The following is a 25,362-nucleotide window of genomic DNA, read 5'->3' as shown; positions in this document are numbered from 1 at the left end:
CCAGGAAAAGTTTTGCAAGTGGCACTCATGCAAAGGCAGATAATCAGATTTCACTGGGTGGTTTTGTAGACCTATCCCTAACTCTCCTGTATGAAGGGTAAAGAATGAAATATTAGGTAAAACTTCCACAGGCTAAGAGCAAAAACCAGGCAGATGAGCAAGTATTGCTTCATTAAATAAACTGGGAATCACCCACAGCAATGCCATATAAATGCACTCAATCCTGCCTGACTTCTGAAGCTGTAGAGGATATCTGGGAATGGTTATCATCTAAGTAGAAAAACACCTGGGAATTCCCAAGCTAAGAAGTTACAGATGAACATTTTCTGAACATTAAAGCAACACATGAAAAATGAGTCTGTTTGTACTACAGATGGACGGAAATTGTACCAGAATAAATCAACCTCTTTGCACTTTTCTTACACAAAAACACTTACCCATTTGATAAGTAAAGAAAATGGTCTCAAGAGGCTGAATATTTTTAAGATTAAATTAACAGGCCATGTTTTTAAAAATAGTAGCATCCTGTTCTTCCCAGCTCAGTTGAGCATCAATCCAGGTGCTGTTTTGCAAGGCAGTATCCAAAGACATTCCTCAGCCTGCCATGCTGACTATCAACAACAACAAATCGAGCAGCACTTCCATGATTTGCCTTTCCTTGTCCTATATTCATCCTTCTAAACATCACTTAGTAGGTAACGCAAGCTGTGCAGGTAAACAGATAAAAAAATATATGCTATTTTATATGTGATGCTTTCACAACTGCTCCTCATTAGCTTCATTCATTTTACAGCATTTTCCAGAGATAGGACAAGCCAGTTAACCTACTGAATTTTTTAATTTGTTAATTTATCAAATTTGTTAGGTAGTCAATAGTCTGCTCTGAAAAAAAGTGGTGAAAGCAGAACCAGAACTCAGTTTTATTTCTTTTTGTTAAATACAATCTTTCTCATAATTGAAAGGCAGAAAAAAGTGCTTCATCCAAAATAATCAGATATAAATAATTATATCAGGAAGGAAATTATCAACAACAGAATCTCACAGAAAAATACAAACCCTCTACTTCTTACAAATACATGGGAAATTCATTTTTAAGAACTGAGAAAAAAGCCATCTTTAATGCATCTCTTTTAACTGATACTTTAAAACAGCTCTCTGCAACACATTTTATCCAGGAAAAAACAGGTAGCTATATGACAACAACAGCTAGTCAGTTCAAAATCATTAAGCAGAATGTTTTTACCACCTACTATTCACATAATTTTGATTTTGCACAATGACTCATATCGCTTACAGATTCCACTTCAGAAAATTAGCAACACCACCATTTCATTTGTCTCCTTCCAACATGAGAACTGTCATGGTTCTATTTTTTTCCAATACAGACTGATACACCAGTGAAAAGAATGACGAACCCTAAATCTGCATTAATTGATGGCTACTCTTTTAACAGGAACCAATTAAAGCTACAGCATAGGAATAAACTATGTTGATTCAAGATTCTTGTATTAGAGCACTAGTTATATGATGCAACTGTAGTACTTGTATAGCATGTGCTATTCCCAGGCGGGTTTCTCCCAGCAGTCTTTTTTACTTTTTCCAGTGAAATTGTGCCATGTCTTGCCAATATAATTGCAACAGTCTCTAAAGTACTTAGAATTATTCTTTTCTTTAAGGGTCAACTTAAAATTTTTCATCTCCCTTTAATGAAAGTAAAGAATTGTGACAAAGTGTGAGGAACCTGATAAAAAAAATCCGTACTTTTTCTTCCTTTCAAGGAAAAATCCACATAATCTGAGCATCTGTCACTGGATGAACTACAAATGCACGTTCTGGTGAATAAATAATTAAAGCATCCAACCTCATATTAACTGCTCTTAGCCACTTACCTCTGGCTAAATAACCTAGAAAATGGAGTATCTAAATTTTGTATTTGTAGCACTTCAGTAAGCTGTTGGTTGTACCTCTAATGATAGAGTTTGAATGGACACTCAAGGTTTTTCAGTCTTGCACTGAATGCACTAGACTGTCTGTGCTTAGGAGATTTAACTCAACTGCAGACAACTTAGTGGTAGCAACCTGCAGCAGCCAAGTGCCCCAAGAAGCACCCACCCTGAGCTGTCAACTAAAACTTGCTCTCTCTGAAGTCTGAGATCCATGACTTCGGGATTCCCCAAAGCCAGCATGAGATTGCTAGGATGCTACATAAGGAGGGAGGTATGTGTGCTCTGGGATATGAAGCATAATGCAGATATGTGAACATTACTGAAGAACTAACCCAGAAGTGCTCCTGGAGCCATGTGCAAAGCAGGTACTGCTGTTTGTTCCCTGCTATTATCAGTCCTGCACCAGGCTCATACAACTTGGCTAACCTAGACAAGCAGCAGCCTGGAAAATCCACCTAAACCATGCCACATGGACCTAACTTCTTCAATCCCACTGCCATGAAAACCCTTGCAGAAAACCCCATGTTTACCCCATTGCTAGAAATTAAACATACTCTGTGACTTGAAATAAAAGCATGTCTAAATAACTACTCGACAATTTCAGAGATCCTTTAATATGTAAAAGAAGTAACCAAACCCAAGAATCCTCCTTCATAGCCCCAAAAGCACACCTAGTGGAAGCTGCTGTCTGCAATCCTGTCAGTCATTTTGCCTGGAGTTGCCGCTCTCAAGCTGCACTGAACATGAACAAACTCCACTACTTCACAAATGAACAGACTCAAGTGTAAGGTGGTGCTGAAAACTTGCCAAACGGGGTCTGTCATACTCAATACACTGTCACATCAGATTTTATGGTGACCCTAAAGATAGGGTTGTTTCTTAACTAATGAAGAAACAACCCTATATTAAAGACTGTTTTAAAATTTTTACTTTAAAAGATCCAAAATTTAACAAAAGAAACAAAAAAGTACTTCTGAAAAAAACACAGTTAAAAGAACTTTTCCAAGCTTGTCAGGGATTCTAATTCAGTAAGAATACACTAAAATTGGGACAGAATCATAGAACATCTTGAGTTGGAAGGAATCCGTAAGGACCATCATTCCAATTCCCTGCTCCTTGCAGGGGCATAATTGTACATAACTTTACATAACTGTAAAAGATTTCAGTTTCCTTTTAAATAATCTTAACATTTTAATTATGACAGTAAATATGAACAATCAATGTTAAGAAACTGTGCAGAAGAAGCAGACATGAAAGTTATTGCACAATGTATCTGCTGAATCTCCTATGACCCAAGGCTTCAGGTTTCAGTTTTTGGCACTGGATTCCAACAAGTCTTTTGCTTCGTTTATTTTGGTTGCTAAGTAAGGTGATCCACCTGAGAAGAGAAAGGGGAAAGGAATACTGTTTACACATTAGTATTAAGTACCAAACTATCTCACTTGCAGCATCTCTTTATTGTTCATTTTTATTATCTCTTTCCTACACAGATCCTTTTGATACAACTGACATTGATAAAAAGTAAACTAATGGATAAGAAAACATGAGAAATGTAATCAAAACTGAAATCACTATAGAATAACACAGAACAACTTGTCTCAGAGAGAAGACTGAGATGTGAAATCACTTTACATCCTGTGATTTAGATCTGCAGTGGGATGCTACTGCAAATGTATGCAATGTCAGCTGTCCTGAACACTCATTCAAACCTAACAGCAATTACGTCCGCTCATACTAAACACTGAGATTTAAAATTTTAAAATAACTTTGACAAAGAATTATTGTGCAAGCATCTCCTGTGTGAGATGCCCAGAGTTACCAGCCAGAACTCATCACAATAAAGCTATTCAAACATGGTACACCTTCTAACTCCTAGTGCTGAACACTGCCATTGCTCTACGCTCCATCTAACCATCTAATTACAGTTCAGCAGTCTTTTTGTGTCTAGGGTTTTTTCAGTCTCCCCTTGAGTGCCAGCCATCTGCCCACAGTCACCAAAAACAACACTGCAAGGTCTATATCAGTAAGTCACCACTTACTATAATACACCTATATTTTAATGTGAAAATGTGATTCCAGCAGTACCGTGCACTGCACAGCCTTTTCCAAGGCATTTGTTCAATCTAATTCTTTTCATTCACCATTTCCTTCATTCCATTAATCAGAAAAAACAATGATAGAAAAAACATGCAGAGCTAGTTGTAGACAAAATCAAATAAAAAGGTGAGGCTTGCTCAAAGACTTCTTTAGGTCATTGCTGCAGGAATTCAAAACAGTGTAATTTCATACTGTAGTATACCAATCAGAAAAAAAAGCAAAAAAGAAAGAAGATTTTTTTCCATGGTTTGGTCTTGTTTGAGTGCTTTACTTCTAAGAAGTAAGTCACACTGGAGGAAAGTGAGGCAGGGCACAGGATGAGTGATGAATTGTCTATTGAAAAAAGAATTTTTTTCTTCTTTTCTTAAATCAAGTAGCTTTGTAGCAAGGAATAGGATTATTACGTTGACTACTGCTTCTTTCACAGAGTAGGTAAGAGGATCAAACAAACAGTAAAGACTAAAACCTGCAATAAACAATGTATTCCAAGTAATTTTAAAATGTGAATTGATTTTCTACATGTCTAGAATACAGCATCCTAAAGTAAATTCAAATTTGTTGGAAGTGTTTTCACTACATTTACATCCTTAAGTGCCATATTAATTTTGTAGCCCTCCAATGAGAGGAAATTCAATCTCATGATTGCCTAAGTGTTTGTTTATAATTAAGGCAAGTCCAAAAGGTTTCTCTCTTCTTTTTTTTTTTTCTGTGAGGAAATGTTCTTTCATAAAAATTTGTAACTGATAACTTAACATACAATGTATCAGTATAAAAACACTTTAAAACTGAACTGTAAAGATTAACAAGCAACCATTTCAGTAGTACTCTCTGGGGATGTTTTCATGCAAATTTCTATATATTTCTTATTTATTTCTAATATTTCTCTCTCCAACAGTTTGGATCTCAGAACCCATGTAACTTAAGATCTGCAATTACTGCTCTTTCGTCTATCATTTCCAGGTGGTAAAATATTATTTCAAAATTACATTATACCATTGAATATTATTTTTAAATGAACATCTGTGCTACCAACAGCCAGAATTGATCTATACACAAGCAAACAAGCCTCTCTGTAGTGCCACATGTTCAAGATTACTCCAGGCCCTCATTCTGCAGCTGAACATATTAAGGTTTTTTTCTGCAGCCATGCCAGAAGAGCTTCAGGGGCATTGAGAAACACAAATCCCTACAACTGGTGCTCCCACTGAGAAAACGCTCGTTGTCTCACTATCACACAGGAGGGCTCACTACATCCATCCAAACCTACACTGTGCCCAGCTGCAGGGGCATTAAAACTCTCAGAGTGCAGCACTAAAATCTTTGTTAGGGTTGTTAGGATCTTCCTAACAGGAAGCAACTCTTAACATACACTCAATATCCACATGGAGATTCACAATTCTCTTTGGCTCACGTGCCTACATACTGCTACATAAAATGCAGAAGTTCATTATTAATAAAACTTGACCTAACCACCAGGAACTCTGGGGGTTAAAAGACTTTTGACCACTGTAATATATTAGAAACAAAGATGAGAATTTCCTTTCTAGGTCTGTGCAACTTATACATTACAAAAAGAGTAAAAAATGGAAGTTTGAAATCAAACAAGCAGGACAGCTTTCACACTAAACTGAGGGATGAAGAGAGAAAAGCATCAACTAAACACTTCCCATGGCCAGTGGACACACTTTTCATTTTCTTAAAATGGGGTGCTGGTAGGGAGCCTATAATTCTGTCAAAAAGAAATAAAAACCCTCTGATTTCCCCTTTTGACTTCTGAAATACAGTGCAACTCTTCACCATCTGTTATTTTAAAGCAGAGACAGCAATGAACATATGGGCTTTCTTTCTCAACCAGCTGTAGTGTAGTTAAAGTTATAATAATAGCCTTTCTCTAAGATAAATTTACATTAAAAACCCGGCCAGTAAAGCAAGAATGCCCAGCTTTACATTCTTTCCTAGTGAATTCCATAAAGTCTGAAATTCATCAATGATGTACTTAGTAACTGCAAAACATTTCCCCACAGAAAATTACTTTCATGCATGCAACTGGTCCACCATTGTTCAAAACAGGAATTTTATTTTAATGTAAAATTTTTATAGCTTATTTTTCAAGAAGTTTCTGCCAAGTGTGGAAAACTGGTCCCCGAGCTCATAGTCTTAACTGAAGCAGCACAAGTACAGAAAACAGCTTTAAATAAAAATGAGTACAACTGGTTCATAAAGCTCAGTTTATCTGAGATGACACACAGAAGCTCAAGTCAATAAACAACAAACATTTGCAGTTGATGTGGTTATTTACACAGTCAGAAAATTTAAAGGATCTCATTTAAGCCTCTTACTTTCCAGCCCAAGTTAAGAAAAGTAATAATTATTTACCTTTATCAGGATGATTCAAAATCATGATTTTCCTATGCGCTGTTCTGATTTTGTCCTTGCCAGCAGATGGACTGCAAAAACAAATTGAAGTGCTTACAAGAAATGCCAGAGCACTCAGGCTAAAAATTAACAGCTTATACTGGCTTCAAAAATAATTGAAACTTGAGATTTTCACCATCTTGTGGACAAAACATAAAACTGCATCTCTGAGGAAACAACAACAACAAAGGGACATAAGGCAAAGAGAGTGACATTTTTCAAAAGCCTGTGTATGTGACACATACAAGTATCTTTCAGGTTTTTGTAGAATGTAATACATCCACTCATTTAAAATAAAAAATTTGAGGGGGGAAAAACAAGATAGCCCCAGCAGTTCTAGGGTATATCTGGTTGGTTATTCTAGCATTAAATGCAGAAAACACAATTTTTCCTCCAAGAAAATAAATATCTTTATGACCAGTGACAAAACAACAAATATTTATTATTATCACATTTTGTTCTACTGTAAATATTTTTACAGCAGCTATAAATATTTTTTCTTTCTACTGGGGCCTGAAAATAATGCCTGTATGTGTTATTTTTTGCAAAGCTGTTCAATGTGTTACATTCAGGGACACATTGATTTACAGGTGCTACCTACATAATATTGTTTACTTCAATGACATACATAAAATATGTATTTGGCCTAAATTAAATACAAAATATGTACCTTACCAGACAAATAACCACTTATGGATGCAGTATGGCAACACAGTAAAACTCTTGTATTCAAAAGGACAGTTTGAATGGTTCAGTTTTTTATAATTTCTTAGTATGCAGAAATGAATCAGTGTTTTCCACTTCAGGTGACTTCTTAATCAGTGATGATTCAATTAATTAATCTTTCTGTAGATACAGCCTGAATGCAAGGTATCAGCCCAACTAAATTCCCGAGGTAAACAACCTCTCTAATTATTATTCTGTCACAGTGAAATTAGGGTATGTTGCAAAAATAGTTCACAGAACTGCGTAAAAAAGAATGCTTCAATTGAACAGAAAGTGATGTAGAAAGTAAGAAACAAACAGAGGGTGAAGGGTCTTGGATTACATAGATACAAAACCAAAATGATTTATCACACAACCATAAATAACAATCATCTACATTTTGATTTGTACAGCTGTTTTTAATACTAAAAAGGAAAGCTGTTATACCACATTTAGAAGCTCAGATGGTTCTAAACCATAACTGGGGAAAAGTGGCAATTGAATATGACAGAAGATCATGCAGGTCTGCTCAAAGAAGCAACTGTGAAAAGAGGGGTTTACTTCAAATATCCTTAGTTTATGAGATATTGTTTATCCCACAATGGGCTCTAAAGATTCTTTATCACTAGGAGAAAAATAGATAATGTTAAAATCACATTTTCCTTGACTCGCAATGTGACTCACACCAACATCATGCTGCCTTCTAACATCACCCACTGGCCAAGAAGTCTGTCACTGTGGTGGGAACAGCTGATATGCTGGAGGGCAGGGCTAAAATTCAGAGGCACCTCCAGGGGCTGTAGGAATGGGCTGACAGGAACCCTTCACAAAATTCCACAAGGATGGGTGCAGAGCCTGGTACTGGGAATGAAATCTCCCTTGCAATGCTAGAGGCTGGCAAATGCCTGGGTGGGGAGTGGCTCTGCTGAAAGGGATCCAGGGCACAACAAGAACAATTCTCCACTGCAGTATGTTACCATGCCTTCAATCCAAACAAAAGTCACATTTTTTCTGAGCATGTTATTGTTTGCTTTTTAGTTTAAGCAGAGTACTAGAATAATTTATAAGCCATTAGAAGTCTTTTACAAAAAAAGTTATGATTTTGGCAAGAGTATTCCACATTCTTGCAACATGCATCTGTTTCATTCAATATTGCTGAAGTAAAAACATATTGATGCAACACACCTACCTTACACCTAAAATAAGACTTGCTTCTCGCCTACTCATTTTCTGTTCAAATCCTCCCTTATAGTATGATGAAAGAGTCTACAAAGAAGAAAGGGAAAAAAGCAATAATTAGTTCAAGCACAAAGTGCCAGGAACTAAACTGTAGTTATGTGACCTCATTCAGAGCATTACATCCATCTATAATTTATTTCAAAGGCATGGAATGACTGGAAACCAGATAATATGAAAGGACTTCTCCTGAGTGATAACATGTACAAAAAAACAACTTAAAAAAACCTACCTATGTTTTCACAATCTTCTACTGTTAATAAGAGATATTAATAGCTACAACCACTGAAATCCTGCCTCCAGGAGAAAAGTCCAGAATCAAAGTACTTACTAGCATAGGATGGTACAGTGCATGTGTTGGGGAGGGCATGGGAGGGAAAGTAGGATAATTGTTGAGAACAGCACTGGTATCCTCACAATGACAAATGCCAAAAGTGGCAACATTTTGGCATACATGGATGTTAGGGACAATCACTACAGATATTTCTACAAAGCAAGTTGGTAAAAAATCCCAATAGATATAAGAATAGATTTGATGTGAAGGAATGTTACTTCAAAAAAGTGTATAATGAGTTATTTGAAGGAATCCTGAGAAAGAAACAAGAAAAAAAAAAGAAAAATAAGAAACAAGAAAAATAAACAGAAAGAAACAAGGGAAAAAACGAAGGCTTAGCATAAAGCCACAACCTGCTTTAGGAAACCAGTGAGCTGGGGAACACTGGAAAACAGTGAAATATATAGGGAAACCCTAAGTCTTTACATCCTTCCTTCAAAACCAATCACTGACAACTATAAGAAACAGGACCTGGGGTTAAATTTTTAAACTCATTGTCCTATGAAACTTTATCCACTGTTTTAAGAAGGGAAGAAAAAACAGTGGGAGAAGAACATTAAAAAGGAGATGGAGATGAGAGCAAATCATTAGAGCTACTGTCATAGAGAATGGGTTGAAAGTATATTTGTCTACCATAAATCTATTTAAATTATGAAAAAAACCTGTGGAACCATCATTGATGGTTAGCAGTGATCACAATGTGAATGCTGCTGTTAAGTCCCAGAGGTAGCAGATGTAGCTCCAAGCCTTGGAGAACTGGCACACAGAAATCACTCAACAAGACTAAAGTCTTTTCCTCAGTGCAAAACCTATCAACTGAGGGAAAATAAGCTTCTTTTGTTGCTATCAAAGGGAAGTCTGGCCTGAGAGCTCAGACTATTTTTAAGTATTCCCATTACCCCCAAGTAAAATGTGCCTGGCCCTTGAAAAAACACTCTTCTCACTAAATAAAGTCATTCATATTCAGTGAGAATTTTGCCTTATGTCTACACAAGCTCTCTTATATAATTTCAAAACCATTATATAGCATTTAAAGGGCTCTGTCTATGATATCTAAGAAAAGCCTTTAAGCTTAGGAGAGATATTCACCAAAAAGCATGGTTCAGAAATACTTCACCTATTGCTACCACAATGTCACATGCAACCACAGAAGAGATTTTTTTAGTGTGTTGTTATCGCCCAAAAGGAATTTTATTTTCCTTCTCCCAAACCATGAACAAAGTAACCACTACTGTAACACTACCAGTATCAAAGCTGAAGGAACTGTGGTCATGCCATGCCAACAATGAGAATCTGTGGAGGAGCCACTTCTGTAACTACAGAGTAACACCAACCAGGTCTGGAAAAGTGCACATGGACCTGACAGGTTAGAGGGTGCAACACTAAGGGAACACACAGCGTTCCTCTGGTTCTCTGAAGGGAAATGATGACAAGAATTGAGCGAACACCCTTGAAGAGAGAACTGCACAGAAATTTGCAACAATGCCAACAATTACTACAAGCAAAAGAGAAAAGCATACTTTAATGCTCTCTGAAAGTTTTTCCAGAAACATTTGCTCCCAAAGCAGTCTAGGTGCAGGCGGTCTCCTGAATTCTTCTCTGCCTTTCAACTCTGACATAGAACTCTAACACAGGAGAACACTAGCTTGCTATTAATGTAGAGAAGAGCAGCATTTGAATTTAACACAGCTTGTCTCTGTTCTTGGTAGATTTCATCTAAAACACTATTTAAAATGAGAGACTAGGGAGGGATGGCTGCAAGCTTACATTCAGAAATATTTTTTCATGTTTTTAAAGCCTACTTCCTTGACACTATACTAACCTTAGGAAGCCTCGGTTCACCTCCAAAAGGAATGAAAAAATAAATTCTGTACCCTCTGACTTTTCATACACAAACAAGTTTGCTGAATTGGTCTCCACGAAAAAGTATTTTCTTCTCATAAGTGAAGGATGTAGAAACAATAATCAATTCTTAAATTAAAATCTCCATCCTAAGCAGAATTTAAAGCAAAAGGAAATTACACATAAAAGCATTTTTCCCATTGGTTAGAAAAAAGAGGAAAAAACACTGAGACTTCATTTTAGGCAACACGTAGGCAAATTTCTAGTTCCTTAATGAAAGAATTTTTGCATGCTACTCGAACTAAAACATTTTTTTCCTAGTTGTAAATTCTAAGTAATGGCTGGAAAGATATTTTTCTCTTATGAGAACTCCTTGATGAGCAGGCAGCTCTAGACACTGATTATTTATTAGCTCCAGCAATTGCAAACAAAATTTTGTACTGGAAAAATCATTGAAATGAGCTCTTCATTCCTTTGTACTATTTGGGGGAAGGGGAGGAGGTATCATTTAATTTACTTAATTTCCTTGCACATTATTACTGTTTAATTTATATAAGTCCTCCTTTCTGAACAAATGCTATTAATAGGTTTGGGGCATAGGGAGGGACAGAAAATGGCTGCACTTGCTTTGCAAACATCTATTCAGTCTTGCAAATCTTCACAAAAGCAACCAGATAAGAAAATCCAATGCACAGGGACCATGACATCTTCAAGATACTTTTTATTTTCACAGGACATAATCACAAGCATAATCACCGTTTCTATGCCAGTTAAGAGAGTGAAAACACCAAAACTGAGACCATACATTACATTACATGGAGTAGTGAATTTTTCTGAAAACTGCTTGTTGCTGTTCCAGGACCACCACAGTCCTCCACCAGAAAGGGAACAAACACCAGAGAAAAAAAACAAACACAAAAAACAAACTACAGCCACAAACTATTAAAAGCTGTGATATAACATACAATTTTGCTAATGTCAACTTTAACTTCCTTAACTTCAGTTAGGAAAGAAATCTTATAAAATGGACTGCATTCTTCCTTAGAAGATTTCTTTTCAATTAAGGACAAGAGAGACAGTTGCTACCCTCACCTCTCAAAGCCTGAGCAGAATCAGATCCAATAAAGGAAATACAGTGAGAAAACCTAGTGATGTGCTACAGAAGACATCGTTTTCTTATGGAGCACACACTTTCATGATTGTGGGATTTGAGTATTTTGATAGTTTATTTGGCCTAGAATTTCTGTGTCTGTCTTCAATATCTTCTATCTATCATTCAATCCTCAATATCATTGATTCCACAAAGAAACGTAATGAATGCTACCGAAATACTTGCTTCTTTATTTCACACTTTAAGGAAATATTAATAGTACAACTAATGGCACTAATTGTGAGGAAGAAAAGCCAATTGACTACTTAGAGCTATGCAACTACACACAGAAACAAAACCGTGTCACTGAGACCACTGACAAAATTACAGACAAACCAAAAAAACATTTCTGTGGGAGCAAGCATGATGACTTGCCATAGAATGGAAATACAATGTTTCCTCTAGTGTCTTTCTCCACTGAAAGAAAGATGGTAGAAAACTTCAAGACTAAATTACAGAAGCACTTACAAATACATATTCTTAAATATAAAGTGACTGTCTTATATGAGATGTAAAAATTCAAAATAAAGCTTTTACTTGCCTCTGCTTACTATTTCTGACTGAAAGATGAGTACAGTTGTTGAGTGTACATGTTACTTATTTACATAAGGAAATAGGAAGTGTAAAACCATCAAGATACAGCAAGCAGCATTTTAAATTATCACTTCAAAATTACTCAGCTTGACCTTTCCTAAATCATTTATTAGTGAGGAGACAGAAAGAATAAACTGCATCTGTATTACCTTGTGTGATGGGGAGGGATCAACGTCAACTGTGATTTCTAGTGCAAACAGAGCAGGGGACACATCATAAATGGAGGAGGAAGAGTGGGGGTTTACAGAGGGAGGCAGCTAGCTTTTCAACAGTCAGGTGTTCACAGACTCTCAAGGAAAAGAAGGCTTTCATTCTAGAAAGCAAGAATAAGCACTGAAAATTATAGGGACCAAGTTAGGTGCCTTCACCATAGAAACCCAGCAAAGTAACCCTGAGCCCAGACACTGAAGGTCACGAGATTTTTTTTTCAGGAAGCACAGGTAGAAGTACCAACTTCTTGGTAACCCTTGTCAGTACAGTGTAAAGGGCAATATGCTGTCAAGAAACGTGATGAAAGTGCTAATTCACAAATTAAATGCAGCAGCTTCATATTCCACAAAGTCATGTGAAACTACTATAATAAGCACTTTGGAGAATAAGCACTTATATAGGATTTTTGCATTTAATCTTTTTTCTACTGTTTTAAAGAAAATAATCCATTGTTAAGGGGAGAAGAAAAAAAATTAAAATATAAACTGAGAAAGTAGTAGCTGTAGAGTAGTAAAAATCAAATAATCTTGGCCAAGAATTATACAAGGATCTTCAATTTGGACCATGGTTGTAGAAGAAAAATATTATCACTATCCTCTCACAAATATAAAGCCAGAAAATACACACAGTAAATGGCAAAGAGGAAGAGAGTTTTTACTGTCTCCAGTAGATCTCATCTTACACTCAAAACTTGCACTTTCAAGTACAGAAATAGAACAGCAGAAGAGATACCCTACTGGAAATCAACACACAATTCTGGGCAGAAAGGCAGGATGTGAAAGCAGACAGAGGATACTGCTCCAGGGACTAAGAACACTTAGAATGCAGAAGCTCCTGGTTTGCTCTTTATGGCTGTTCATGAATTCTGCAGGACTCAAAGTCACTGAGGTAAAAATGAGATAGGTCTGTAATGAGCTTGGCTCAGTCAGTATTGAGGGGTGCAGTTTCCTAGGAACAGACACCTCTCCATGCAGTAGCATGTCACATTTCAATGTGTTAAAAAGAGTCACTGCATGCTTTCTTATGTGAATGTATCTGAATTTAGATTCTCTAGCCTGTATCTACAAATGGATAGAAAAAGAATGGCTGGAGTAAAACAGCTAGGGAGGGAGGGAGGGAGGGTGAAGACTGAAGCACTCCATACTCTGAAGCCACATGTACTGCCAGCTACATCTAGCAAGTCTGCAAGTCAGCCTGTATCTGTATCATGTGAAAGCAATTTAATTCACAGTACCTAAAGTCCCCTCTGTTGTTCTGGCAGGCAATATGGGAATATCTCAAAATTTTTTTTTCAAATAGGAAAAAGAAATTGACAGTGGTCTCACAACAGCAATGCAATAAGAGCGACAGAGAGCAAAAAAAGTTTTCTAGGAGCACTGTGTGTGGCTGAAACACATGGCAAGCAAACACACAGCCCCAAGAGGACAGTTGAATCTCCTCCCCAGGAAGCCTGCCTTGACCAAGCTTGCACCTTCAGCACAGGAACACCAAGTACAGATGGCAAATGAATTTGGACCTCAATGTCTGTCTAGACAGGCTCTGTGCTGCAACTGGCCTAACATTAGTGGATACAATGCTAATATCCTGAAATAATATCCTAATTATTTCCTGAAAAATATACCAAACCTACCTTTGGCATATTTTTCAGGAAATAATAACCTGCAACAACTACTCCCTGAACATGTTCACCCATCAGCATCATGAAGGGAATAGCATTCTTTTGCTGTGGGTAAGTGTACACAGACTATGAACTCTGAAGGAACATTCTGCTACAAGCAGATATCTAGCTCACTGAGAATTACTTCAATCAAGCAGGAATGGAACACATGTATTTATTTACCAGAGGAAAACATAGCCACTGAAGCAGTAAGTAAATGCTCTCAAGTATTCCCTGCATATGCATCCCACACAACACTCTACTTCTTGATTTTTTACCTCGTTATTATATTTTTTAACAGGCAGGAAAAAAACAAAGAACAAAAACCTGGTTAAAAGTTCAAATTAGCTGGGGAAGAAGAAAAAGACAACTCCTATGTAAACCAGCACACAAGCTCTCCCATCTCCATGGCAACCCATCCTAGAAGTTCATCAATTTGTCTTCTTGATTTTTAACACTGTATCTAAAAGACTAAATTCTTTCACTTTTAGCTGCTGGAAATGAAACTGCGTGTCATCACTTTGCAATATTTAGGAATTTGTGACTTTCTCACCATGTACTTGAACAATTTATCTTTACACTTACTAGTAAAGGGTTCCAAAACAAGGAACATCAGTAGAAAAAACTGCAACTGTTTATCAAACTCATAAACATTTTTTCATACAGCTTCATCCATAGGGATTTAAAATACAGAAGACAACATGCCAGAACTTACACAGCAGGGAGCAGCCCTACCCTGGGAAAAAATATCTACCGGGCATTTACTGTATTTAACATAAAATATCTCCTTTCTGAATATCTGAAATACAAAATCATAAATTTAGCATAAAGTAGTAACCAAACTTACAGAAGTTGAAATCCTCTTTGCTGCTTCTGTAACTGCCTGCTCCAATGGTTTCCAAACACGGAAAGCATAACGACCTAAAAAAAGATGGAGGTTAAATGAAATATTCACTAAAATGCAAAAACACCCCACAAACAAGCTCCAACTTATGTTCATCAGTTTACAGCAGAAAGAATTTTGTTTTTAAAAAACCCCAAACTATTGGGAGAGGGAGAAGATTTTTAGTACACTGCATCTAAAAACCTAGTCATGGACTGCAAAGACCCATTGTGTTTACTCACTATTTAATTCACTAAATAAATAGATTTAAATACATTTCAATATGATAAATGAAGATACCTGCCTTGTGAACTTTAAGAAAAAGGGCAGTTTGAAACATTAGCTTTGGGTATACATTATTTATTAAATACTCTTCAAAGGTTATGTCTTCAATACAAGAAATCCATGTACTACACGTTTCTTGCTGTGATGCTGTATGCTTAATTACACACCTTGTAAATACTGAATTTTTAATTTCGTTAGAAAAAGACGATCTTCGGGGATTCAGAGCCATTCAACTCCCCACTAGCACTGAGTGTCTATAGCCAGGAAAGACTAGAGGGATTCCTGTAAGGCTGTGCTCCCAGAAGAACAAAGCAGCTCTATCAACACCAGAATCAAGATTTATGCCATGTTACTGGAGGGTTTTCCATGTAAATCCTCTCTCCTCAATTACTGTTTTAACTATTGTTTAGCAATGTAACTTAATATTACACACAATGGAAAAACTATTTATAAAATGTGGCTCTGCTTCATTCAAATAGCATCTTGCATTCATTCTTACAACACATATCATATCTGTAAGTTTTAGCGATCTAAGCCTGTGCCTATGGTAACACAGAAGTCAAAACCACATTAAACTATCTCTGTGAAATGTTGTGATGTACCATTACCTCACTGTCTTCTTAATGCTTTCTGCTAACCATTATTTAATGTTAAACTCATAGCCTGTCTTCATACTAGAACATATTTTTCAGAATAACAAACAGTCCACATGCAAAGAGTTCATGCAATAAAAAATGTAGTATGGAAACAGTTAGTATGATAAATCACTAGTCACTGAAACCTTTTATTTTCCTCTATTTCAATTTGTTGAGCATCACCTTATCATCACAGCATCTTGTTGCACTCTTCTGTACTAAAGGGCCTCTACACTGCAATATGTTATTAATTCAATAAACTTTTCACCCTTCATTTTGCAGACAAAAAGCAGATGGAGCATTTTAGCTGCTGTCCATGAAATTACATTATCCAGCTTTCTCCACCTTTTTCAAAAACAATTTTGGAATTTATTACTCTGAAGGTGGACACAATTCTTATGACTTCTATAGGTGGATACAATTTTCCATAGTACTCTCGAGCAACCTTTCCACTTTCCACTATTTATATTAATAAAAACTTCATTAACCATTTTGGAAACCACAGCTCACAAAGTGAGAGTTCTGTGGGTAATTTACCTTACCTGCAAACGCAACAGTTGCAACGCCAAGTCCGAGTGCTATCATAGTCCTGGCCTAAAGCAGAAAAACAGGAATCAGAATAACATGTGAATTCTAATTTGATATATACACACCTTTTACTTTAACGAGGAGCAGTTCTGATGTCTGATGTGGACATTTCATTTACAAGCTATGAAAGCGACAAAAGTAAGTTCTGTATTCCACAGGCTGTTGGATTTTATAGTTCCACCACTGTATCAGGTTTAACTTGAACTACCCACTAGCAAATCAGTGAACACACACTGAAGCCAGCTCATAGTATGCACTGATAAAAATGCAAGGCATAAAACCATACAGCATTATTTGAAATTACCTGTGCAGTCTAGTTCTACACAACAAAGTATCAGTTTACTACAAAAACATGAAAAACTAACTCCCATATCAGATGTATGTATTTTCCTACACAGTGATTGAAAAAGTCAGGCACTTCAAGAAGGGTAAGAAATATTCCTGTGGTGATCAAGAAGCTGAAGAAAGATATGAAGTAAACCTTGAAGAAAGGACTGCCTTCTCACATGTTTGCAGAATTCAGGAAGGGTAACAAGCTCTCCCCTTCTGAAAAGCCTCCATGCAATCTTTGAAACAAAGGAAATAATCATCTGTGGTATTACCTGCCTTATCATATAACGGTTCAATAATGCCTTGAATTTCCCCCTAGGAAACCTGAGAAATCAGATTAGGTTTATCTTGAATTCAAAACATAATGACAGTGAAAATGGTTTTATCACCAGACTGTCTCTTCTATATATGACTTACTTCCACAATTATCCCATACTTGGTTTATATTTTTTATACCTTCGATGTGAATGCCCTAGTAACTGGATCTGGAATCCAGGTGCCTTTACCACTAAGATTTCTGGGGCTAAAATACTTCCTTTTCAATTGTACCCAACCTCATTTCTAGACTGTGGGAGCAGGGGAAGAGTTCAGAAATAGTGTTTTCAAAGCCTTCCTAGAGCTGGCTTAGTAGGACTTAGATCATGGGTTGGCAACTTGCCCAGAAAGAGGCAGCTGTACAAGATGCAGGAGCTGCCCTCACGCCCAGTGACTCCTACAGCTTTGGCTCTGAAGGCGAGTGGCTGTGACTGCTGCCTGTAGCACTGAGCTCAGGACAAAAGTGCCAGCCTCCTCTGAGGTCACCAGTAGAAGCAGCTGTATTCCTCTGGATCTAGCATTTGGATGCTGCAGATTTTAACTAAACACCTACCTCCCACCTACCTGAGGGGGAATTTTTGCCTTTGATATTTGCCTGTATATTACATTTTTGTAATTTAATTATTCCATTTCAGTGTGGTCTTCAGTCTCAATAGTAGCATTAATTTCTAAATGTAAAAATAATATAGTAGCTTTATGTCTGTTGTTCCTTTCAGTTCCACAAAATTTCCTCTCGTCTTCTCCCCATGAAAATGCTTAAGGATGTTATCTTAAATGGCAGATGATGTAAAATTGTGAAGCATACAGTTCATCTTCTCACTAAACTAAAACTCTTTTCACTTCTTCTCATAAATCAGTTTTCCCAGGCTCTCAATACTCAAACATCCAAAAAAAATTCCTCCACTTAGACACAAACCACAAACAGCCACCTTTATGGAAATATCCTAACCCTATAGGAATTCTATATTATTCTGTCTTGTGGTTTGTGACCATGGATTAATATTCAAGAGTTTCCTTGACTTACTCAGACTGACAGCAAGAATCTTTTACTAAGTGGTTACAGTCAATTAAGAGCTCAACAATGTGTGAAATAGATCACGCTGGCAAAAAAAAAAAAAAAATTATTAGCCTTTGATTGTCCAAATTAAGTTATACTTGCTTTGCCACCAAAAAGGTGGTTTAAGTCAGCAGTTTACAAGACATGCAGGTTGCAACAAGGCATTAGTAGCAGACACCTCATCACAGGTAAGACCAAGCACAGAGACCAGACTATTAACACTAGGATTCTGTCAGTTCAGCGCAGAAGCAGCTGAAGTGATTTTGCACAGTAATCTGGGAGAACAATGCAGAGACCCTGGAATGCATTGTCCAACCTCAGTGGAAAGCACCAGCAGCCAGTGGAAAGCTACTGCTGCCTGGAGTACAGCAGGTAAAAACAAACCATGGCAGCAGCCCTGGAATAGGAGCAGGATGCAGGATCAAGGGGAAATAAAGACAAGACAGAACACTTGGTAAAACCGGTACAAAGCTCAAGCCAGAGAGGAACAAAAGACTCTCCACACATCTAAGTAAGGTACAGGCACCAGAAAATCTGAGAAATACTGGTTTATGGTAACTCACCTTATTTGCATTATGAGCACGTTAGAGAAGAGTCACTTGCCACATATTAGCAAAGAAGTGATAACTTGAGGCACCAAAGCATGGTGAATGTTATGGTGTGAATGTATCCTAACTATACACACGTGATAAAGACGGAATTTGGATCAGTGTGAGACTGCAAGTTTGGCCTTTTTCTTGACACACTATCATAAAAGCAGTGGCAACTTCAAGTACTAACCAGTAAATTCTTCAAGTCCAACTTGACTCAGTTTCCTTTTCCGTGCTCTCTTAACTCAGTTGAATATTTAAAAGAATCAGTCAAGGTCAGCCTGGTGCTTTGAAATGTAAAGTCCAAAGCTTTAATTAAATGCACTCCTTTCACGTCAATATTAAATGAAAGCAACTCGCTCTCTCTGTGGAAGGCAGCAGTTCACAGCAGTTCATTTACAGCATGCTAATCCAACTACTACCATGACCATTTTTGTCTCCTATTGCTTGAAATTGCATTTCATAAGGGATAAAGAAATAAATACATACACACTGACTTTCAATTATGACAGAATTGACCTTCTCCCCCCTCCAAAAATGCTGTTAAGATACTTCCAAGATGTGGATTTTAAATGAAATCATTATGTTACAATCCAAGAGGGAAAAATCAAGAAATAAAATATTAAAAACTAACACCTGTCCCTTTCTTTATTCAATGAATCAGCTCCCAAAGGTTAGTCATCAACCCCATGCTATTCTGCTGATCTCAGTATTTTAATTTTACAATGTAATTCAGTCTTCAGTAAGAAACCCTGCTAAAGGAAACTAATGAAAAAGTTATGCTAAATCTGTAAAACTTGAATTTTCTTAATCCTTTTCAGAAGTCACTATAAGAAAACGCAACCATTAGAAAGGCAACTGCCAAGACCTGATTCACCTAAGCATTTGGCAAACAAAAGACCATCAAGCATATTAATTAACACACAGTATGTTAGAAAACAGGGAATTTCTGCCTATTCCTTTAATATTTAATTCTCCAGTAGTCTTAAATTTTTAGCAGAAGGGAAGGATGAGATATTTTTGCAAATCTCCAATCCATGGTGCCCTTCTAACTTAAATATACTCAAAAAATATAATTACATATGGAGTTCTTAGCATTAGAGCTTCTTCTTCTATGAAGTAGAAAAAAGTTAAATTTATAAACAAAAGGAGAATTTCAAATGCATCATTTTAAAACTTCAGCACAACACTCTTACATCTGACAACAGGCTGCAAATGTAAATGCTTCCCAAATATTAAAACCTATCTGCCTGCATACGATTTGGATTTTATACTGGTTCTTTACTACAACTAGTGGAACACCCTTCTCAGTCAAATGAAAAATATTTTGCTCTTCTCAGTACTAAGTTCCACACACACAGCAGGAGTCCTACAGTCTTTTGCCTCAGAAACCTACAGTGAGAAGAACAGAATAAAAAGCACAGAGAAAATAATAATTTGTTTCCATGGGTTGAATGGCATTTTGCAATTAATTCATGCTTAATCGTGGACCAGCAAAATACGGAAGTAGCTACCCACATTCAACTAAACACAGACAAGTATAAATTGCTTAACTAAATATTTTCAAGGTTTGGTTTGTTTGTTGTGGGGTTTTTTTAGTTCTATACACTGCTAAGAAGTAGGATACAAAAGTATATTAACTAAGTGTACAAAAATATTTCTGAAAACAAACATTCCCTTAAATTTTGACTGGAAATATAAATGATTGTTTGGTATGGAAGACAGAATAAGGCTTCTATCCCTCAGAAGAGTAGCTACAGTTTATCAGAATACTGGTCTAGAGCAAACCACCTTTCTAACACTATATGGAGGCAGAGCCATTGTGAAGTGGGATTATATCATAAACCCTATGCACCCAATTTTATTTCATAATCTAGTATTCTCCCTCTAGTCTTAACCCTCCTATGAAATTTGTTTTTCAACAGTGAATTGAAAGTAATTTCAGCTAGATGGTGTTCTCCATACTGACAATTCTCATGTCATTTTGCGTCCTTTAATTTCCAGCAAACTTTTTGGTTTGTATATAAAGCTACAACTACAGTTCTGGATGGTTTCTCATAGGAAATGGAACCAGAGCAAGATTCACTAATAGAACAATTACCATAAGGTATTCAAATCAATCTTCTTGAGTATGCACTAATTAACAAAGGCTCCTGTGGGTGATCTTTCAGCAGAGACCCCTCATGCTTCCACTGCTGCTCTTCCATTGCTCCAAACGCTTTTGAAAAACAACTGCAATAACAAATGTAGTTGTGATCAAGTGACTTTCAGCTAATACCCTGGACAAAGGAATAAATTCCAACAGAAAACTGTAGACATCCAGATTTCAGTCCTCTAAAGACCCACTTCAGTCTCCAGACCTCTCAGTAAGAACATGACAATACACACAACAACAAAGCAAGCCATGCTAACTCCAAATGCAACTTTTATCTCTGATGGGGAACAAGGCCCAAAGACTCAACAAAATTCTAGAAATTCCCTGCCAGCATTCCACAGGGAGAATGGCCATGACAATAATGAGTTTCAGAGCCAGCTTCTTAAGATTACACGCTTGCTGTTAAATACACAGGAAGACTCTTCTGTGGGGAAAAAAAAAGTCATAGACTGTAGTAACAATGAATAAATAACTTAGAGAACTGTGATTTTTAAAACTGTGTTTTAAAAAAGTAGAAATATTGTAGAGACAACTTCGCACACACAATTAGGCTAGGCAAGTAAGACTTTTAAGCCATTTAAAAAATGTGAAAACTTCACCATCTGGGGCTTTAAGCCGTGTGCTCTTCCCAATTCTCTTTTCAAATGGGAACTCACTGTTCCTTGAACTAGTTGAAGTGACAGGAATGAAGAAATCCCAGTATCCTTTCCTCTAGAGCACGATAGAGCACAGGAAACTTTGGAGACACTGCTTCCACCCAGCCTTTCCCACAGCACAAAGTACCAGATGAGAATTACTTTTCTGAAACAGAGCTCTACAAAACCTTTAACACTCAAACCTGCCTGTGGTAATAACATTTGCACAGTGGGTGAAAACACGTCAGGTATCACCTTTTCACGCCAGGGAATGAAATTTTTGGCCTTGTTTGTGAGTGCTGGGGCTGAGGCGTTCCCATGTACCCTGCTGTGGAATCCCAGCAGATAAGGGACTAATGTGCATGTTCCAAACACACACTGGCTGTGGAGACAACCAAGGACTCTCGGTGGTGACAGACAAGAACTGCTGGGAATAACCAAGGACTGTTGGCCGTGGGAAAGAACAAGATGTGCCTTGTTCACTGGGCACGGACTATGGAGAGGGGATCAAGATCACCAAGGACCCCCCAAGCCCTCCAGCCGGTTTTCAGAACTGCGCAGAAAGAGAGAAACCTGTCTTCTTGGCAGGGAAAACCTATCCATAGAAAAGTGTCCCCAGGCACCCCCAGAACATTTCATCAGTTGGACCGAGGCTGGAACCAGGACCTTTACTCTCTCACTTTCCCTCTCTTTCTTTTCCTCTTTCTAGTTTTCTTTAATTCACATCTTCTTTTCTCTCTCCCCTTTCACCACCCACCCTGTATCCAAAACCCGCATCCGTGTGCTTACACAGTAGGCCAGAGCCAACATTTCCACACCGACCGTGTAACACTCTAATAAAACTTTCCGATTGAGGACCCTCTGCCTTCCGTCGTTCCCCGGGACCACGAGCACTCCGGAACCCCGGGTGTTCCCTCCCCTCAGGGCTGGGAAGCCATGCCCGCTGCCCACGCTGCAGCTGCACCCGCGGCACCGGCCCAGGCCCCTCTGCCCCGGCCCCCGGCCACCTGCCCGGCCCGAGGGGAGCGCAGCACGCCTGGCCCGCAGCCCCGGCCCCCGCCCCGCTCACACCCGTCACCCTTCACACGTGTGAAGGCCGGGGCTGCGGACGAGGCAGCAGCCGCCTCACGGCCCCGGGGGTGGGGGTCCCGCCCTGCGCTCACCAGCCCCCGGTCCAGCTCGGCTTGGCCCTTGCCGGCGCCCGTAGGGGCCCGGGCGTACTCGGCGTAGCGCAGGCCCTCGGCAGAGGCCGCGGCGCCCTCCATGATGGCGCGAGGAGGAGCGAACGCTACGGGTGAGCCGGAGGGACAAACAGAGCGGCAGGACGGAGCGCGAAACGCCTCCTCCGGCGCTGCCAAGGCCGGCTCGTCGCAGCCCGGGAGAAGCGGGAACCGGAGCGATATGGGATAATCAATGCGGGCATCAGGGATAATCAGCGCATCAACAAATGGGATCAGGAGCGGGAAAAACATTCAGGCCACACGGAAATTATTTCTGCCCATCTTCAGAATACAGGATTTTAGAAAGAGGGGCCGGGGGTATATATGTAAAGGAAAGAATAAAGCGTAATTTATCTGGAAAAAACCCCGCTAAAATGCGTTTTAAAATTTACATGCTGGCTTGCACCTCAGTTGATGTCTGTGTATGTTTCACTGTCTTTATACTTCGATTCCCTGCAAAAGCTGCCAGTTTGGATCGTAGCTCACCCTTCTGGAAGCGCCCCTCACCCGATGCCTCCCTGAGCAGAAGTTGTGCACTGCCTATTGTCCCACAGCACAATCAGTGAAATGCTCTGCCCTGTGTCCGTACAGCAGTGAAGCCGCTCTTCCCTTGTGCTGCTTTTCCTTCCCTCCTGCCTGGTAGCGCTGGCGATGGAATGGGATCACCTGCGGCTTGCTAAGTGGTGTGCCTGGACAAAAAGAATGGCTCTCCTTAGCTCCTATTTCAAACGGCGATTGCTCCTCTGAGCATCTCTTAAGTATCTTTGTAAAGTACCGCAGAGGAGAGCTGACCACATACAGCATTTCATTAACCTTAGAGAAATGTATAAATTTAACTTTCTGCTGAACAGAAGTCATTGGAAGTTGCAAGATGATGCGTTCGTCAAGAAATGCATTCATTTTTACTTCTCCATTGGACATATAACATATAATCATGTATGATTAATTATTTAAACCTTCAGTGGAATTGGATTTTTTAGAAACTTAAAACTTGTCTTAGAAACAATAGAAATCTCCCCAACTAATCTTTTTTTATTCATTTGCAAAGAACTGATGCAGAATAGTATGTCACTTACTATTTTCTTGGTTAGCAAACCCAGCTTAAAAAATCAATAAATTGAAAGTTTTGGGACTTAGGATCTCTAAGGAAGAGAGACCTAAATTAGGGTCTCTTCCTTAGTTTTCCAAGCTGATCTCTGAGACCCCTTAACAGGACAGATTCTGTTCTCATTAATCCAAAGCTATTTTGCTCAAATACTACTGTCTCCTCGTCACAGCAGCCAAATTCTTCCTCCTTTGCAAGTATCAAATCCAGACTAGCATCTGCCCCTGTCAGGTGCTTGATCACGTTTGGAAGGAAATTATAATCTATGAACACAGGAAATATTTTATGTCATTGTAAGGGCCCAAGCAAAATTGGACTCTTGAAGACACTGGGTCTTTGGTTCATACAAATGCATCCAGGCACACTCTGAGATGGAGAACAGTGCTCAAAACATCTTTTTCACACCACCAGCCACACCACTGCTGCTGATTCTGGACAGAGAGCTGCAGGAAGCGTATCGATTACACGGAGCAAACCAGATAATCAACATGAGGAAAATGTATCTTCTGCCAGGAGTGAGAGTAGTTTGTTTTCCTTGGAAGCGGGAGGGGAGGGATGAAAGCAGCTGGGTCTGTGGTTATGGTTCTCTCCCGAAGCTCCTCTCAGCGTGGCACAGCTGTGTGCTACTTTATGCACAGGATGGTGCTGGTGGAGACAATCTGTCCATTACTATTTAATTCAATCCTAAACACTGGTGTGTTCCAGCATATTGTCACTATTAATGTGTAGCAATGTTGTCCAGATTTGTTATGCCATTGAAGTTAATTGTCTGCATACTTTTCCTATAAATTATTTCCCTAACCAGTCTGTGCTGCAGTGTTCCATGTTGCAGTCAGGATCCATGCTGGAAAGAGTCTCTGTCAGGAATGAAGGAGAATCTGGAAATGGTTAAACCAGGTTAAATATTGTGAAATTGATAAAAAGGGTCCTGCGAGTATTTGGGATTTTTACCACTGAGAATTTCCAAAGAATCTGTAAATGTAGCACCCGATCAGTGAAATTAGAATGGCTGTGACCAAAGTTTCATCCTAAAGATTAAAAGTTTCTGAGGTCAGGCAGAGAAGAGAGTATAATTGAAAGTTATCAAGGAAATCATGAGGCATATCATATAAAACTGGAAAAGTCAGTACTTGAGCCTTGCTGAATTGTCATGAGCATACAAATGAATGAAGAATAAATCCTCTCAGCCAGGATTAGAAGTTGTAAGAGTTAATTCTCCTACAAGCATTTGTATATTTAATTACCACAATATACTATAAAAGTAAAAAAAAAAAACCATGAGCTGTGGACTTCTACTAATTTATTTAGGTAATGTATTTGCAAACATAATACAATAAAGAATGTCATGTTCTTTCTAGACACTATAATTGTCTGTATG

The 25,362-nt window shown here is 38.3% G+C and overlaps 1 protein-coding gene across 1 annotated transcript; it reads right to left on the bottom strand.

Annotated features, from left to right (window-relative positions):
• Positions 1 to 2,770: 2,770 nt before the first annotated feature.
• Positions 2,771 to 22,934, bottom strand: DNAJC15 (DnaJ heat shock protein family (Hsp40) member C15). The gene is made up of 6 exons (XM_058045643.1): positions 22,823 to 22,934; positions 16,532 to 16,583; positions 15,034 to 15,107; positions 8,353 to 8,429; positions 6,420 to 6,490; positions 2,771 to 3,324 (listed from the first exon to the last, which is right to left on the bottom strand). The coding sequence occupies exons 1-6, from the start codon at positions 22,922 to 22,924 to the stop codon at positions 3,254 to 3,256; spliced, it is 447 nt and encodes a 148-aa protein (XP_057901626.1). The 5' UTR covers positions 22,925 to 22,934; the 3' UTR covers positions 2,771 to 3,253.
• Between the last annotated feature and the right edge of the window lie 2,428 nt (positions 22,935 to 25,362).

Source organism: Melospiza georgiana, chromosome 2, assembly GCF_028018845.1.
Source record: "Melospiza georgiana isolate bMelGeo1 chromosome 2, bMelGeo1.pri, whole genome shotgun sequence".
Classification (NCBI taxonomy): domain Eukaryota; kingdom Metazoa; phylum Chordata; class Aves; order Passeriformes; family Passerellidae; genus Melospiza; species Melospiza georgiana.
The sequence above is the reverse complement of the archived record's forward strand: the minus strand, read 5'-3'. Positions and strand labels throughout refer to the sequence as shown.